We start from the raw sequence: 14,892 nt of genomic DNA on the forward strand, positions 1-14,892 counted from the left end.
TTTTACCTTTTCAGACTCGCTCTGAATATTCCGGAAGTCTTGTTTTTGAGTTGGTGACGAGTCCGTACGTGACGTCATGAAAGGACCGCCCCCTGACCGTAAAAAGGACACATTGTAGCAGTCCTTCCATCACGTCAATGCATTTTGCTGTACATGTTTGGTCTGAGAACCGTGTTGCTCCCCAGCTTTCTATCTATTTGAGTTACTTCCGGGTTGAGTGAACGCCGGCGCGTATGGCTGCCGCTGCTCACCCGCAGAAAAACTTATCCTGTGACTGAAAAGTGACCTTGAGGGTTTTGAAAGGCGCTTATAAATGAAATGTATTATCATTATTATTAGATTTTGTATAGTTTTAAGGCTTATTTAGTAGAAAATTGTGTTTTATGGGGACCTGGGAACGGATTATTCCCATTTTAATGGTTTCTTATGGGAAATAAATATTTGGCAGATGAACTTTTCGTCTTACACACTCTTTCTGGGAACAAATTAAGTTTGTAAGCTGAGGTATCACTACAATAAAAGCACTTTTGCATATAGCTGGCTATCTATTAGCTGTATAGCTATCTAGGTGGCTAGCTATCTGTTGGCTATCTACTAGCTGGCTAGCCAGCTTTCTATCTATTCTTGTTACTTCCGGGTTGAGTGAATGCCGGCGCGTGTGGTTGCCGCTGCTCACCTACAGAAAAAACGTATCCTCTGACTGTAAAGTGACCTTGAGGGTTTTGAAAGGCGCTTAAAAATGAAGTGTATTATTATTATTATTATTATTAGAATCAAAGTGTCCGTGAAGGAAGCCTAGCGAAAGCGTCGACGCGCGGGGAGCTAATTTGCCTGCGGTGGCATCTGTTGCTCTCACTTCCTCCTCCTCTTCTTCTCGCCGTGACAGGTGTTTAGCACCCCATGAACTTCTGAGGCCTCCATGTGATTTCGTCTCATAAAAGTCACTTCGTTAAAAAAAAAAATAAAAAAAATCGCCTGACGCATGTCTGCCGGTGTGCACGGCGGAAAGCCAGATGGTGAGTTGCCATGGCAACACGCACGGTCGCCGCATGAAAGGCACGGGGCTGAGATGCTGAAGCAAAAATGAGATGATGATTTTTTTATTTTATTTTTTTTGCTAAACCATAAACAGTCATGGGGTTTGGGGGGGGGGGGGTAAATTTAGTTTGTCAAAAAGTTGAAGATCCAACTGCAAACTTGGGCAGGAGTTTCAGTTGGGCTGTCACCACATAAGATTTTCAGAGCAAATTTTTGGACCGATTATTAACTCATTCGCTGCCAGACGACGTGCAAAAATGCGTCCACTACAGTGCCAGGGTTTTTGTCATTGTCATTTGAATTCCAAGACCCACAGAATATTGAGTTTTAGGACTACATAAATATTCAATACAGCGTTAGAAACTTTGGACGCACATCGTTCATCAGGAAAAAAAAAAAAAAAGTTAATTCCTAAGTGATATGGGTCTGGAGTTATATGAGCTTGAAATTGGGGTGGATGTCCAAAATACAATACATATTGGTTTATATAGTGCTTTAACAACAGCTGAAGCTGGAACAAAGCGCTAACATGGAAAAAAATTGAAATGATGCCCACTTGTGGAAATGAAAAAATATTTCCAGAGGCCACGGCTAGCGTTTTATCGGCACCCAAGCATAATAAACAAAACAAAAGCCAAATAAATTCGGGAATGGCGCTCGACGTCATATTTTCTATTCCTGAATTAATTCGGGAATGGCAATGAATGAGTTAAATTGAAATGAATAAAAAATTTCAAAGAATTTCATATGGCATCAAAGGGTATTGAAAATGTACTAAACAAAAAATGATTATTATTCAATTGTAATCATTCTGGTTTGGTTCGATCTATTTATCTATCTTTCTTAGAAAATCAGTTTTTGGGTAGAATGCTAAGCTAACTAGTGACAAGCTAGTGAGCTAGCCAGCTAAGAGCTAGTGAGATAGCTCGCGAAGAGCGAATGAGCTAGCTCACTGGTCTAGCTCGCTAATATATGTATCTACGTCTATGTATGTATTATAGAAACTAGTATTTTTTGGGGGAATGCTAAGCTAACTAGTGATGAGCTAGTGAGCTAGCTAGCGAAGAGCTCGTGAGCGAACTAGCAACGAGTTAGTGAGCTAGCAAGCGGCGAGCGAGTAAGGTCGCGAGGAGCTCGAGAGATAGCGGCGAGTTAGTGCGCTAGCTAGCGGCGAGCTAGTGAGCTAGTTAGCGACGACCTATTGAGCTAGCTAGCGACCAGCGAGTGATCTAGCTCGCTAGTCTAGCTCTCCAGCTCTCTTGGTATCTATCTGTCTATCTATCATAGTAACTCAAGTTTTGGGTGGGATGCTAAGCTAACTATTGACGAGCTAGTGAGGTAGCTAGTCTAGCTCTCCAGCTATCAATCAATCAATCAATCAATCAATCATAGAAAGTCAAGTTTTTTTGGAGTTGCTAAGCTAACTAGTGCCGAGCTAGTGATGAGCTAGCGAAGAGCTCGTGAGCTAACTCGCAACAAGCTAGTGAGCTAGCAAGTGGCAAACTAGTGAGCTAGCTAGTGAAAAGAGCTCGTGAGCTCACTAGCGACAAGCTAGTGAACTAGTAAGCGGCGAGCTAGTGAGATAGCGACGAGCTAGTGAGATAGCGACGAGCTAGTGAGATAGCGACGAGCTAGGTGCGTTGAAAGGTGCTTGAAATAAAATGTATTATTATTATTATTATTATTATTATCTAGCTAACTAGTTAGCTAGCTAGCTATCCATTCCGATGACAAGGTAATACCAACTTCACAAACTGTTTACATTTTTTCTTGATTCTTTTAGCTAGCTCTCCTCTCTCTTATTTCGTCATCGGATGACGTTTCCGTTCAAGCGCAGTCCGACGCTCCCCTCCGAACCCTCGCCATCCGAACGCTTTCTCCCTCGCAAACCTGCCTCCCTCCCTCCCTTCTCTTATCATCTTCCTCATTGCAGTCTTCTCACGTTGCCCACCCGCACCCCCCTGCCCCGATCCACCTCTTCCACCTCCTCCTCATCATCATCATCCTCCCTGCCTCCCTCATCCGCCTCCATAGGAGGGGGGAGAGAGCGAGCGAGAGCGAGAGAGAGAGAGAGAGAGAGGAGGCATGCAGGAGAGTGCGGCTAAACGTGAACGACATGTCGACAGTCAGCGAGTAAAAGTCTTCTCCCGGCCGTTTCCTGATTCTTTGGCGGAGGACTGAGTGAGTATTTTGCGCTTCCATTTTTTAAAAAAATTATTGATTTATCGAAGCTTCCGTGAATGCTTTTTATGTGTGACAACGTGGCGTGGTGGTGGGGGGGGGGGGGGGGGTGTGTGTGTGCAGGGGTTCGGACATTGAAGGATTTCCATCGTCCGCCGTGTGCTAATGAGCTCTCCTAATGACTTGCCCGTTTAATTGCCGTTAGCGTTGCTGTATGTTAGCTAATTGATTTTTCTTTGGTTTTCTTATTGGAATGCGGGGGATGATAAAACAGAGAGAGATATCAACCTCATTCCGTCTTTTCTCTCCCCCTCTCAATGCCATTGATTAGGGGGAGGGAGGGAGGGGGGGGGGGGGGGGGGGGTGCGCTTGTTGATGCCTGATAGTGCAGTTGCACGTTTGGGAGTATGCACAAGCCGACCGCCCGGCTCTGACGGACAAGAGGTGGGGGGAGGGGGGTGGTAGACATCGCAGTTATGTGACAGGAATAATATGGCAGCGGGATAAGCGAAGTGGCCGTCATTGCACGAGCTGGCCCGCGTCAATCTTCGGGGGATATTGAAAAAAAAAAAAAAAAAAAAAAAAAAAAAAAAAAAAAAAATGTCAGTGGTGAAGCGGGTGGGGGCGGGGGGGGTGCCACTTGGGTCAAAAGATTGACAGGGAGTCGGAAAAGAGGCTCTTGAAAGCATCCGATTCATCTCAAAGAGAAAGTTAGCCTCGTGGCAGGGATTCCCAAAGTGCACGGCGAGGACGGTGGGCAGTGCAATTGTAACGAAATAACACTTAAAGGACAACCGACGTCACTTTTTTGTTTCCTAACTGACATCAGAAAAACGTTTTATAGCATCTAAAATACTCAAAACACGCAGTATGATATTTTTAGTCAAATGCAAAACACCAATAAAAATGACTTAGTGTCCAAAATCTACAAAAAATTCAGCTGCGAATTGGGCATTTTCAGAAAGTCCCGCCCCCAGTTCGTCACGTCACGCCAAGACGTCTTGCATTGCTGGAGAATCAAAACAATGGCTTCAGATTCAGAGAATATGCTTTCTTGTTACACATCCAGTTATGAATATAAGTCAAATAGTTCTGAAGAGGAAAGCATACATGTTTGCAATCGATTAAAAGAATTTATTCCGTGCCATTTTGAGGCAACATCGGGGGGAAATCTCTCACACAAAAAAAGAGGCAGAAAATGGCGTCCAAACTCCTGTGAGAAATTAATCAGCCCGTTTCCACAGGCTGATAAATTCCTTCCATGGAGCTTGGTCGCCCTCTTCTGTCTCTTTTTGGTGCAACACAAGGTTTTCGGACCAAACAAGTACAGCAAAATACATTGGCGTGATGGAAGGACTGCTACAATGTGTCTTTTTTTTCGGTCAGGGGGCGTTCCTTTAGTGACGTCACGTACGGACTCATCACCAACTCAAAAACAAGACTTCCTGAATATTCAGCACGAGTCTTAAAACATAAGAATATAGCTATTTGCGGTGGAATCTTATTAAAATACGCTCAGTAGAAGTCATTTGAAGCCATTTTACAAATTATGGACACAACTTGTCCGGAGACGTCAGTTATCCTTTAAACGGGACCAACAGGGACTCAAAAAACAAGGCTGGACAGAATTCCATTTTGTCCAAACCGCCATGGAACATCAGGGACTCCACAAAATAGGCTGCTATCCTACTTACAATTCCCAGCGTCCCCTCGAGGTGGTTTTAAAATGACACATTTACATTGTCCAATGCATTCGTTGGAGAAAATGTCACCTTTAAAGGACAACCGACACTATTTTTTTTTTGTTTGCTGACATCAGAAAAACGTTTTATAGCATCTGAAATACCCAAAACACACAGGCTGATATTTTTAGTCAAATGCAAATCACCAATAAAAATGACTTAGTGTCTCAAAATGGCCTCAAAATGAGCTCGGAACTGGGGAGATTCAGAAAGTCCCGCCCCCTTGTTCGTGACATCACGCCAGGATACTCCTTCACAAACTGCCTTGTTCCAGAATCAAAACAATGGCTTCAGAGAGTTCAGATTCAGAAAAAGATGCTTTCTTGTTACTCGTCCAGTTATGAATATGATTCAGAGAGTTCTGAAGAGGAAAGCATACATGTTTGCAATCGATTAAAGAAGTCCTTCCATATCAATTCGAGCCGTCTGGACTCCAATGTAGCGCCCAGAAAATGCACAAGATGGCGCACAAGCTCCGTTGAAAATGGGCCGATTTGTCCACTGGGAATTTGTGTCAACTTACACCTTCTTTATGCGTATTAGCGCAATTGGCTTCGACACACAACGATTCACCATCGCGTTATTTATGTAGTTTTCCTTCTAATTTCGCCATCAACACTGTGTTTTCTGCGGATGAGAAGCGACAGCCACAAGGGCCAGCGTTCACTCAACCCATAAGTAACTAAAATAGATAGAAAGCTAGCCAGCAAGCTAACAGCGAGGTAATAAATAGCCAGCTAGACAGTTAGCTAACTAGCTGGATAGCCATATAGCTAATAAATAGCAGGCTATATAGTTAGCTAGCTAGAGAGATAGCAAATGGAAAGCCAGCTAGACAGTTAGCTAAATAGCTAGATTAGCATATAGCTAATAAATAGCCATCTGCATAGCTACGTGTGCTAATAGATAGCAAATGGATAGCCAGCTAGGTAGAACTCCAGCCAAGCAGCGCAGTCCAAGTGGCACGGTCAGCTTTTGAAAACATATTTTCTTTTAGGTGCGCCTTATATTGCAGAAAATACGGTAAATTAAAAAAAAAAATCATTTTATATCGTCTTTTATTTGTGTCTCCGTGCTAAGTGTAAACACGAAACTTTGATTGGCGGGAGGCGCCATGCGTGCGGCAGGGAAGGGGTGCGCCAACTCTGTCGGGAAGGGGGTGCGTGGCTGAAAAAGATAATGCAGTGTTTGTGTGTGTGTGTGTGTGTGTGTGTGTGTGTGTGTGTGTGTGTGTGTGTGTGTGTGTGTGAAGCCTCGGCAGCCCATCCGGAGTTGTCTTCTATGTGTGTGTGTGTGTGTGTGTGTGTGTGTGTGTGTGTGTGTGTGTGTGTGTGTGTGTGTGTGTGTGTGTGCGCGCATTCATGCTTTTATAGGATTTGTGTTGCATTGCTATGCTGCATTATAGCGCTTTATTATGAAAGCGCTAGCGTTTCGCTACCTGTGTGGGAAAGCTTGGCAGGCTATCAAAACCTGTTTTTTTTTTTGTGGATATTTATTTCCTTTTTTTTTGGGTGAAACACAAATACAAACACGTACAATCACGTACCTGGTAGCAAACGGAGCGAGAGTGACTGTTAGGATGTAATCAATATCATATTTCAACCGCTTCAATGTGAGAGCTCTTATCCGACGAAGTGGTCGGCGGCGTCCGTTGACTTGTGTGTCTTCCAGCAGTGGTGAATCTAAATATGGTGGAGCAAAACATATAGAAAGGCAATATCAATATTAGATATTTCGTTTTATGCCGCACCTGAGTGTATTTCGTAGAAAAGTTGACAAATGATTTTTTTGTGCATATTTTACATGTAATGTGATTCAGACATAGGACTACTGAAGGCCTAGCGATGAAATCCACGGCCCTCCACTGGTAGGCTAATCTTTTGAAGAAAATCAAGACTAACATCCGACTAGAAAGCTAGCCAGCCAACGAGAAGTATATACAGCTAGCCAGCTACATAGCTTGCTAGCCACACCGCTAGATAGATATATAGCTAATAGATAGCTAGTTCGGTAACCAGCTAGTCAGCTAGATATAGCAAATAGATAGCTCACCAAAAAGGAATGTTTTGTTAATGTGGGAAATAAAATAAAAAATCTGGGTGGGCAGGGGGGTGGGCAATCAGTCGCCGAATATCCCGATTTATAATAATAATAATAATAATAATAATAATAATAATAATAATAATAAGAAGAAGAAGAAGAAGAAGAAGAAGAAGAAGAAGAAGAAGAAGAAGAAGAAGAAGAAGAAGAAGAAGAATACTAATAAGAATAATACTAATAATAATAATTTAGATTATGATTATATAATGTGTGCGTTATTTCCGGGTTGAGTGAACGCTGGCGCAAGTGGCTGCCGCTGCTCACCCGCAGCAAAACCTATTCTGTGACTGTAAAGTGTCCTTAAGAGTTTTGAAAGGCGCTTATAAATGAAATGTATAATTATGATTAAAAGGACTCCCGGCACGACCATTCAGTGTCAGGTCATTTTTTGTTTCAGCTTGTCAGCTTTGCTTCATCTTGTCGCGTCTAACTCATGGTTTTGTTTACTACTTTGGACCTATCTGTTCTGAAAACCAACGGTCTTGCAAAAAAAAGAAAACGTCGAAATGAAATAGAAACTGTGATTTGAAAACTATTGTCACCCCACCTGCCACCATCTCCGTCCAATCGGAACACCCCCCCCCCCCCCCCGCCCCCCTCCCCCCAATCCAACCCTTGTTTTTCCTGCTCGTAATCATCTCCGTGATTGCTCTTCCTCTCCCGAGCGCTGATATTTCCACCGCCGCCTCCTGGTCCGAACCCCCTCACCCCACAAATACCCCCCCCCCCCCCCGCCCCTCACCCTCACCCTCCACCCCAACGCTAGATTATTGCTGTATGATTACAGCGGCGGCGCCATCAGGATCATTATTGCATTTCGCGTGACAGTGCTCGACGCCGTCTGCGAGCGTGGAGATGCTTTATCCAATTTAGATCTCATTAAGACTCGAGAGCAAAGATGCCCCCGCAAAAGACTCCACAGCGTCTCCGCGGCGTTTTCGTGACCGTGACTGAGCACCTTTTTCTTGTTTGTTTGCCACTTGAGTCGGGCAAAAAAAAAAAAAAAAAAAAAAAAAAAAAAAAAAGCGTTTCTTGAAAAGCCGCTGTCGCTCAATCGCGTCATTCGCGGTAAAAAAAAATAAAATAAAACAAGACACTTTCAAATGAAACAAATACAACAAAGCAAAGTCGCAGTGGGAACAGTTTCTAGACAGGTCAACAATTTAAAGCAGATCAACCATTTTACCCTGATTAGAATACACTGGTGGGGCATCAGGGCCTGCAAGGCCTTCTCTGCTGGCCTAAAAATATCTGAATCGCAACTAACGTGAATACTATTTTGTCCATGAATTCTTCTTCAATCATTCCAAACGTTTTTATTGACACCATTCACCAGTGGTGGGACATCCGGGCCTGCAAGGCCTTCTCTGCTGGCCTAAAAATATCTGAATCGCAACTAACGTGAATACTATTTTGTCCATGAATTCTTCTTAAATCATTCCAAACGTTTTTATTGACACCATTCACCAGTGGTGGGACATCCGGGCCTGCAAGGCCTTCTCTGCTGGCCTAAAAATATCTGAATCGCAACTAACGTGAATTCTATTTTGTCCATGAAGTCTTCTTAAATCATTCCAAACGTTTTTATTGACACCATTCACCAGTGGGGGGGACATCAGGCCTGCAAGGCCTTCTCTGCTGGACTAAAAATATCTGAATCACAGACTAACACGAATTATATTTTGTCCATGAATTCTTCTTAAATCATTCCAAACATTTTTATCGACACTGTTTACCAGTGCTGGGCCGTCAGGGCCTGCAAGGCCTTCTCCGCTGGCCTAAAAACATCTGAATCACAGATGAATGTGAATTATAGTTTGTCCATTAATTCTTATTAAGTAATTCCAAACGTTTTTATCGTCGCTGTTTATCAGCGGCGAGTCGTCAGTGTCTGCAAGGCCTTCTCTGCTGGCCTAAAAATATCTGAATTACAACTAACGGGAATTCTATTTTATCCATTAATTCTTATTAAATAATTCTAAACGTTTTTATCGACGCTGTTTACCAGCGGCGGGTCGTCAGGGCCTTCAAGGCCTTCTCTGCTGGCCTAAAGAAATCTGAATCACAGACGAATGTGAATTATATTTTGTCCATGAATTCTTATTGAATAATTCCAAACGTTTATATCGACGCTGTTTACCAGCGGCGGGTCGTCAGGGCCTTCAAGGCCTTCTCTGCTGGCCTAAAGAAATCTGAATCACAGACGAATGTGAATTATATTTTGTCCATGAATTCGTATTAAATAATTCCAAACGTTTATATCGACGCTGTTCACCAGCGGCGGGTCGTCGGGGCCTTCAAGGCCTTGTCTGCTGGCCTAAAATATCTGAATCACAGACTAACGCGAATTATATTTTGTGGCTGCCGCTGCTCACCCACAGAAAAACTTATCCTGTGACTGTAAAGTGACCTTGAGAGTTTTGAAAAGCGCTGATAAATGAAATGTATTATTATTATCATTATTATTATAGTATTGTAATCCTTTTAGCATAGCTCCATCTAGTGGATGCATAACGCCATTGCAGCATCCATTCCGCACGTTGCGCTTTCTAACACCCCCTTTTTTGTTTATTTGCTTTGGTTCATCTAACAGAAATTTCCCTTCACCCGACGCGTGCAACTGAACTGCCGTCATTTTTAGGCATGAATAAATTCATCTCCGTGTCAGCCTGCGCAGCCATGAGCGAGGCGGTCAGCGTTCGACAGAATGTAAACGGGCTGCCCGCGGCATTGTTGCTACATTTGGAGGACGAGGTTTTGGTCGTCAGATTGGAGTGATGTGGACGCATTCCATTTGCTGATGTCAAAAGCGATCCGTTGGCCGGAAGCTCAACTCATGCGCGAGCTTGAAAGGAGTTAATAGGAACGAATGTGGGGGCTGAAAAGAGCTAACTAACCGTACCCGAAGGTCAAGCGGCCTTGTGCTTGAATTTACAGTATTATGTAATATTGAATGATTTTTTTTATTATATTGCAATTGACATATCCACTATATAATGTGATTTAAAAAAATAAAATGACAGCTAATAACTCATTCACTGCCAGACGATGTGCAAAAACCATCATCATCATCATCAATATTATTATTATTTATGTTATATTATATAGCTAGCTAATAGATAGCCAGCTAGACAACTAACAGACAACTAATAGATAGCCAGCCAGATAGCTAGCTAGCCGGCCAGTTAGCTAATAGATAGCAAACAGATAGCTAAAAGATAGCCAATCGATAGCCAGCGAGAAGGCTAGACACCTAGCTATTTAATTAATAGCCAGCCAGATAGCTAGTTAGCCAGCCAGTTAGCTAATAGATAGAAACTAGATCGCTGATAGAAACTGAATAGATAGCCAGCTAGACAACTAGCTATATAACTAATAGATAGACAGCCAGTTAGCTAATAGATACCAAATAGATAGCTAAAAGAAAGCTAATAGATAGCAAATAGATAGCTAATAGATACCCAGCTAGACAACTAGCTATATAACTAATAGGTAGCCAGCCAGATAGCTAGCTAGCCAGCCATTAGCTAAAATATAGCAAATAGATAGCTAATAGAAAGTTAATAGATAACCAATAGATAGCCAGCTAGACAACTAGCTATATAACTAATAAATAGACAGCCAGTTAGCTAATAGATACCAAATAGATAGCTAAAAGAAAGCTAATAGATAGCAAATAGATAGCTAATAGATACCCAGCTAGACAACTAGCTATATAACTAATAGGTAGCCAGCCAGCCAGATAGATAGCTAGCCAGCTATTAGCTAAAATATATCAAATAGATAGCTAATAGATTACCAATATATAGCCAGCTAGACAACTAGCTATATACCTAATAGATAGCCAGCCAGATAGCTAGCTAGCCACCCAGTTAGCTAATAGGATTTAGTTTTGCAGAAGCCAAGAAGGGGTGTATGGGGCGGGGGTTGATTCTGCAGAAAAAGAAAATGAAAAGCAAATCACAAATTGGCAGCAGCTCACCGTATCTACTTTTTGTGTGTCTGAACCATTTTTATATTTTTATTTTGTGTGTGTGTGGCGGGGGAGGGCGCTAAAATCTGTGTCTGGGATTGAGAAGATGATGTGAACTCACCAGTGTCGACGACAGGATCCCTTTTCTCTTCTCGCTTTCCGTTCTCCTTATTGCTGTTGCTGCTAATAAACGAAGCAGTTCATTAGACGGAAGCATTATGAATCCCATTTGCATTTGCCCATATTCATATCGCATACATTAAAAAAACAACACACGCGTGACATTTCGGCTTGGGCGGGCATTCCAGCACGCACATGAATATATTCATGTCTCTCCCCGAACCACTTCACCTCATTTCACCACCTCATTATAAGTTACATAATAATAATAAAAATACTACAGTAAAGTCTCGGTATATCGATATCGGATATATCGATAGTCCCGGTTATATCGATACTATTTCTATGCACGCACGGAGAAAATTACATGCAAACAGGGTCGTATATATCGATAGTCCCGGTTATATCGATATTTTTTCGGACTCCCTTGAATATCGATATAACGAGACTTTACTCTACTACTACTACTCATAATAATAATAATAATAACCAAGGTTTCAGAGTTTGTGAGTCATTTAGCTTCCGAGTCTCGATTCAACATTTTGAATGTATTTCGACTTACGACCATTTCGACATACGACCTTTTGGTTGGAACGGAACTCGGTTGTAAGTCGGATGTTAGCTGTATACATATTAGCGACATAGCTGACGCTAACTTAATGCTAACGTTTGAGGCTAGATTCCAAACAACGGATATCAAGGAATGTTTTTCTTGTTTTGAACAGTTTAGGATTACGCTCAAAGAGCTGCTGTAGTTGATTCTTTTAGCACCACGCTCTGTTTTGACGATGCTAGCGTGTCTTATCCAAAAGTCTCGCAAATGTTACGGCATACGTCCGATAAGCCTCCGCGATTGCAGTGGCTCTTGTCCCGATTCGTCATACTACCCCCCACCCCCCTCATCCCCAAGCCCCCGGGCCGCCTCGCTATTTGCGATCTAACTCGCATTGTCCGCTTGGCTCTGCTCGTGACGCATCATGAATCTGATTCACGGCGAGCTGCCTCGCTCTGCTGTTTACCCTCTTTTAAACTGTGTTTGTGTCTCCTTCGCCGCGTTGGATGCGACATATGGACGTCTGCGAAGGGCCGACGCCGCCGGGCCGCCGCCGCGGGCTACTGAGCTGAGCTGAGCCGAGGCGGGAGAAGCAGCAGCAGCAGCGCAGAGCATGCAGTGGGTCACCCTGGCCGTGGCGCTGGGGTGCGCGGCGGCGGCGGCTCTGGCCCAGGCGTCGCATGGGATCCCAACCCCCACCCCGACTTCCACGCACACTCCCATGGTGGACAACTCGGAGGAGGAAGTGGACGAGCCCTGCTTCGAGCCGTGCACGTGCGAGGTCAAAGAAGGCGTGCTACATGTGCACTGTGATGGGCGGGGTTTCACCAACGGCAGCCAGGTAGCGAACGCCGACCCGTTTTGCGTTGATTTTGGACACAGTCCAAACTCAAGTCTCATTTGCGTCCATTAAATAACAGTAAATTCAATATGTGGAAAAAACAATATTACAAATATATATATATATATACAGTAAAGTCTCGTTATATCGATATTCAAGGGAGTCCGAAAAAATATCGATATAACCGGGACTATCGATATATCCGACCCTGTTTGCATGTAATTTTCTCCGTGCGTGCATAGAAATAGTATCGATATAACCGGGGACTATCGATATATCCGATATCGATATAACGAGACTTTACTGTATATTCTTTTTACTGTACCAAAAATATTTATATCAAAATGCAGGGGTTAACTGTGCTTATGTTTTGTGAAAAATTTGAAACACGATCATCGTATTTTGTGCTTTGGTCATCCATATTGATTTCTGAGGTTCTATTTTCCAAAATACTGTTTCTAATTTTAGTATTATAATTGTTTTTACAATACAGTAAAGTCTCGTTATATCGATATCGGTTATATCGATAGTACTGCTTATTACCATACTATTTCTATGAACGCAAGGAGAAAATTTACATGCCGCAGGATCAGATATATCGATAGTCCGGTTATATCGATATTTTTTCCGACTCCCGAGAACATCGATATAACGAGACTTTACTGAATTTCCGTCACAGTCGATATTACGTTCTAAAAAAATGTATTTGTATAGCCGCAACTACCATTTCTTTTGAATAAGTGATCAGCCTTAAAATTAATTGACAAATCGAACAAGTTATAATTTTTGTACATTCAAAAACTGGGCACAAATTCAAATTCAAAATGCAGACAAGGCACCAAAAAAAATCATGACTAAATTATTGACGTGGTCCACAATATGCCAGAAAATATGCTAAATTGCTCTCCAAAGTAAAAACAGCAAACTCCAGACTTAAACTCTATCGAGTATGCGTTTACCGCCCCCTTGGTAAAGAGGAGACTGACGGCAGACTGACGGGAGTACCCCTTTAAAAGATTTTTAGCCTTTTGGTTACAAAAGGTATGCTAATTTTCGTCTAAACGCAATTGTATTTGTAAATTTAGCGCTGCGGTAGAGTTAGTTAGCGATAGACGACGGCATACTGCGACTGACGGACAAATTTAGACCACCCGCCACCCCCTCGATTCCGCACCGTGTCCTGCCTGCCCTCATTCTTGCTTTTCCAGCCAGCGAGATGACTCATCAAAGCACAAATGCCTCATCCAGGTGTCACAGTCGTGGGTCCGCCCTTTCAAACTCAACCTCCAGAGGAACTCGCTGAGGCGTCTCTATAGCAACGGCTTCCAGCACCTTGGCAACGCCGTGTCGATAAACCTGGGCAACAACGCTCTTCAGGACATCCGGGTGGGCGCCTTCCACGGCCTGGCCAAGCTGCGACGGCTCTACCTTCACGAGAACAAGCTGGAGGTCTTCAGAAATGACACCTTCGCCGGATTGGAGGTTCTGGAGTACCTCCAGGTAGGCTGTTGGTAATAGTCGCCGGGCTAACTTGAGCAGTTTTGCGCCGACCATTCGGAAAGAGAAAAATGCTAACGTTGTCGCCTGGTTCAAGAAATGCTAACATCATTGCGATTCCATGAACCACCACTACGGATTCTGAAAGCCCTCTTTTGGCAAATTAGACTGCCATGGGTTGAAAATCCGAGAGTCCAAAAATCTGAAATCCGCAAAACCGCAGTTCCTCCGATTGCTATTTTTTACTATTTCACGGAAGAAATGTTCAAATTGGTTTGTAAAGAAACGCCGGGGTCGATACCGCTTGGGTTAGCGGAGAAGTCCGCACTGACTCTTGACCGTTCACGGATGCCATCCACCCCCGCAGGCCGACTACAATGTGATTAAACGCATCGACAGCGGCGCTCTGAGGTTCCTGTACAAGCTGCGAGTTCTCATCCTCAATGACAACCTGATCCCCTTCTTGCCTGCGCATCTCTTCAGGTGACTGATCTGATTTCACGTATGAAAGGGTTTTCGGAAGCGAGCCGGCCGACAATCTGGCCCCATTTTTGCTACTTTCCCCTCCGCTTCCCAAGCGCCATCAAAGTCAGCAAAGGCCTGGTTGCTCTAAAAGATAATCCTGAACAAACAGTATTATGGTATGGTGTGGGATGTGTTGAATCGTGATCTATTTATTTCTTAAAATATGATCATCCCGAACCATTAGCCTGTGGTGTGGGCTGTTTTGAGACTGTCTCCTGGATGATGATGATCCCAAGCAATTAAGACTTTTTTAAAAGATGATCCTGAGTGATTGTCCTGTTGTGTGGGAAGGGTGTTAAGAGTGATTTATTTTTTGTCGGCC

General features: G+C 43.2%; 2 protein-coding genes across 3 annotated transcripts in view; one reads left to right on the forward strand and one right to left on the reverse strand.

The window, feature by feature from the left end:
* The window catches only part of LOC148893256 (nardilysin-like), a 108,222-nt gene that overhangs the window by 41,687 nt on the left and 51,643 nt on the right, over positions 1–14,892 (reverse strand). Inside the window, exons 5-6 of the mRNA XM_089003710.1 lie at positions 11,156–11,217; positions 6,508–6,643 (exon numbers count right to left, since the gene is read on the reverse strand). The gene's annotated coding sequence lies outside the window, so the exon portion shown is untranslated. The remainder of the gene's footprint in view (positions 1–6,507; positions 6,644–11,155; positions 11,218–14,892) is intronic.
* Positions 3,129–14,892, forward strand: part of LOC148893257 (SLIT and NTRK-like protein 3) — a 32,033-nt gene continuing 20,269 nt past the window's right edge. Inside the window, exons 1-4 of one of the 2 annotated variants that reach the window (XM_089003713.1) lie at positions 3,129–3,219; positions 12,239–12,548; positions 13,797–14,048; positions 14,413–14,528. In XM_089003713.1, coding sequence (XP_088859839.1) covers positions 12,321–12,548; positions 13,797–14,048; positions 14,413–14,528 — 596 coding nt within the window. In that variant the 5' untranslated portion in view covers positions 3,129–3,219; positions 12,239–12,320. Of the gene's footprint in view, positions 3,220–11,241; positions 12,549–13,796; positions 14,049–14,412; positions 14,529–14,892 lie in introns of those variants that run through there. The other variant, XM_089003711.1, reaches the window with a different exon arrangement.

Source organism: Hippocampus bargibanti, linkage group LG09 (genome assembly GCF_051943395.1).
Source record: "Hippocampus bargibanti isolate YZ-2025 linkage group LG09, ASM5194339v1, whole genome shotgun sequence".
In the NCBI taxonomy this organism is placed as follows: Eukaryota; Metazoa; Chordata; class Actinopteri; order Syngnathiformes; family Syngnathidae; genus Hippocampus; species Hippocampus bargibanti.